The sequence below is a fragment of the Olea europaea genome, chromosome 13, assembly GCF_002742605.1.
Source record: "Olea europaea var. sylvestris chromosome 13, O_europaea_v1, whole genome shotgun sequence".
Lineage (NCBI taxonomy): Eukaryota > Viridiplantae > Streptophyta > Magnoliopsida > Lamiales > Oleaceae > Olea > Olea europaea.
The window spans coordinates 7357456-7358963 of NC_036249.1; the positions used below are offsets into that span (position 1 = coordinate 7357456).

General features: G+C 36.7%; 1 protein-coding gene across 2 annotated transcripts in view; it reads right to left on the reverse strand.

The window, feature by feature from the left end:
* The window catches only part of LOC111407462 (probable 28S rRNA (cytosine-C(5))-methyltransferase), a 23296-nt gene extending 21788 nt beyond the window's left edge, over window positions 1-1508 (reverse strand). For both annotated transcript variants that reach the window (XM_023036945.1, XM_023036946.1), the window contains exons 1-4: window positions 1237-1508; window positions 832-890; window positions 657-707; window positions 76-229 (exon numbers count right to left, since the gene is read on the reverse strand). In XM_023036945.1, coding sequence (XP_022892713.1) covers window positions 76-229; window positions 657-707; window positions 832-890; window positions 1237-1486 — 514 coding nt within the window. In that variant the 5' untranslated portion in view covers window positions 1487-1508. The remainder of the gene's footprint in view (window positions 1-75; window positions 230-656; window positions 708-831; window positions 891-1236) is intronic.

Here is a 1508-nt window from a genome sequence, read left to right on the forward strand (position 1 = left end):
TTATTATTATTATTATTATTTTAGTAGAAGTTTCATATTAAGTCAATTGGGTTGTATGAGAGTCGACATATTTACCAGAAGCAGGAAAGGAGCTGGAAGAAAGGGCAGATGTCATCAAGTCTTTTACATCTTTCACTCCCTTACACTTCAAAATCTGTGCCAGAGCTGACTGTAATGCATCTTTTCTCAGCATTAGAAACTTTTCTGCATCACCGACTAATGAGCCCTCCTACAGGGGAGAAACTAAACTGACATAAATGATATGACAACAAAGACAGTCATAAAGAGACACATATTACATACTCTTGAACAAAAGACTTCTCTCTTTGGATTCTATATTTTAACAAGGATGCAATGAGAAAAACACATTCTCTGTTTGGTTCAAAAAATGAGGCAAATGCAGGTATACACATAATCAAAGGAAACGACAGTTGACAGAAATGCACCTATTTGGTTTAATTCTCAAGATATTCAACCATATTCAAAAAGTTTTAGGTTTGATTTCTGTTTTGTTTCAAAAGAAAATTCAAGTTTTCCCCTTATATTGCTTTTCATTTCTTTTATGAAAGCCAAGATGCCTAGAAGAAATTGAATCAAGAGACAACTAAATTATAGTCTTAACTAATACACATCCACGTTAAGGGAAAAAAAATCACCTGGCCAAAAAGAATGTCATATGTGATTATATACATTAACTCTCCTTGCCTCTGCAAAGCAAACAGCAAAATACATCTCAGTTCAGTAAGCAAATATATAGAATCTCAATTAGGAAACCATGAAATTGTCTCGACTTCATGCATACAAAATTCAGTAGTGACTGAATGTTCTTACTTTCCACTTGCCACTAAGTACATTCGCAGCCATTAAAATATCCTTAATAATTGGGAGATCTGCAAACACAGATAGACCAAAGATAAAACATTTGGAAACTGATTAGAGGAAGCCCCAATTTTTTAAGTGATATAAACAAAATATCAACATTGCCTCTACTCTCTACTATCAAAGCAACTACTGATTCAAAACTTGTACACGAGGCATTATTGGTTATATATAAGTAGTTATCAAAGCACCCACCGATTCAAGACTTGTATGATGTGGATTACTGTTCAGGCACAGCTACTTATCAAAGCAACCACATATTAAAACTTGTACACTATGCATTAGTGGTCATTCACTACTAGCACAAATGCATAATAGCAACAAATGAAGTTTAGCTTAGGAACGTTGCTAACTTACACTTGAGCGTTTGGCAAACCAATGCGTAGGTGGCTTTTTTGTTTCTGATTGAAGGACTGTAAACAAGGGACTTAATAGAACCGACGGCTCGGCGCCGAGCGTCACCATGGAGAACGCTGCGCAAGACCTTAGCGGCTTCTCTTCTAGCGAAGTAAGCCGGCCTATCGATTCGCTTCATCTCCGGCTTCAGATTCTTCGTAACTGAATTTGAGATTACCTTCGGCTTCGTCTTCGGCTTCTTTGGAGCCATGGGTCACTTTTATGAATAACGG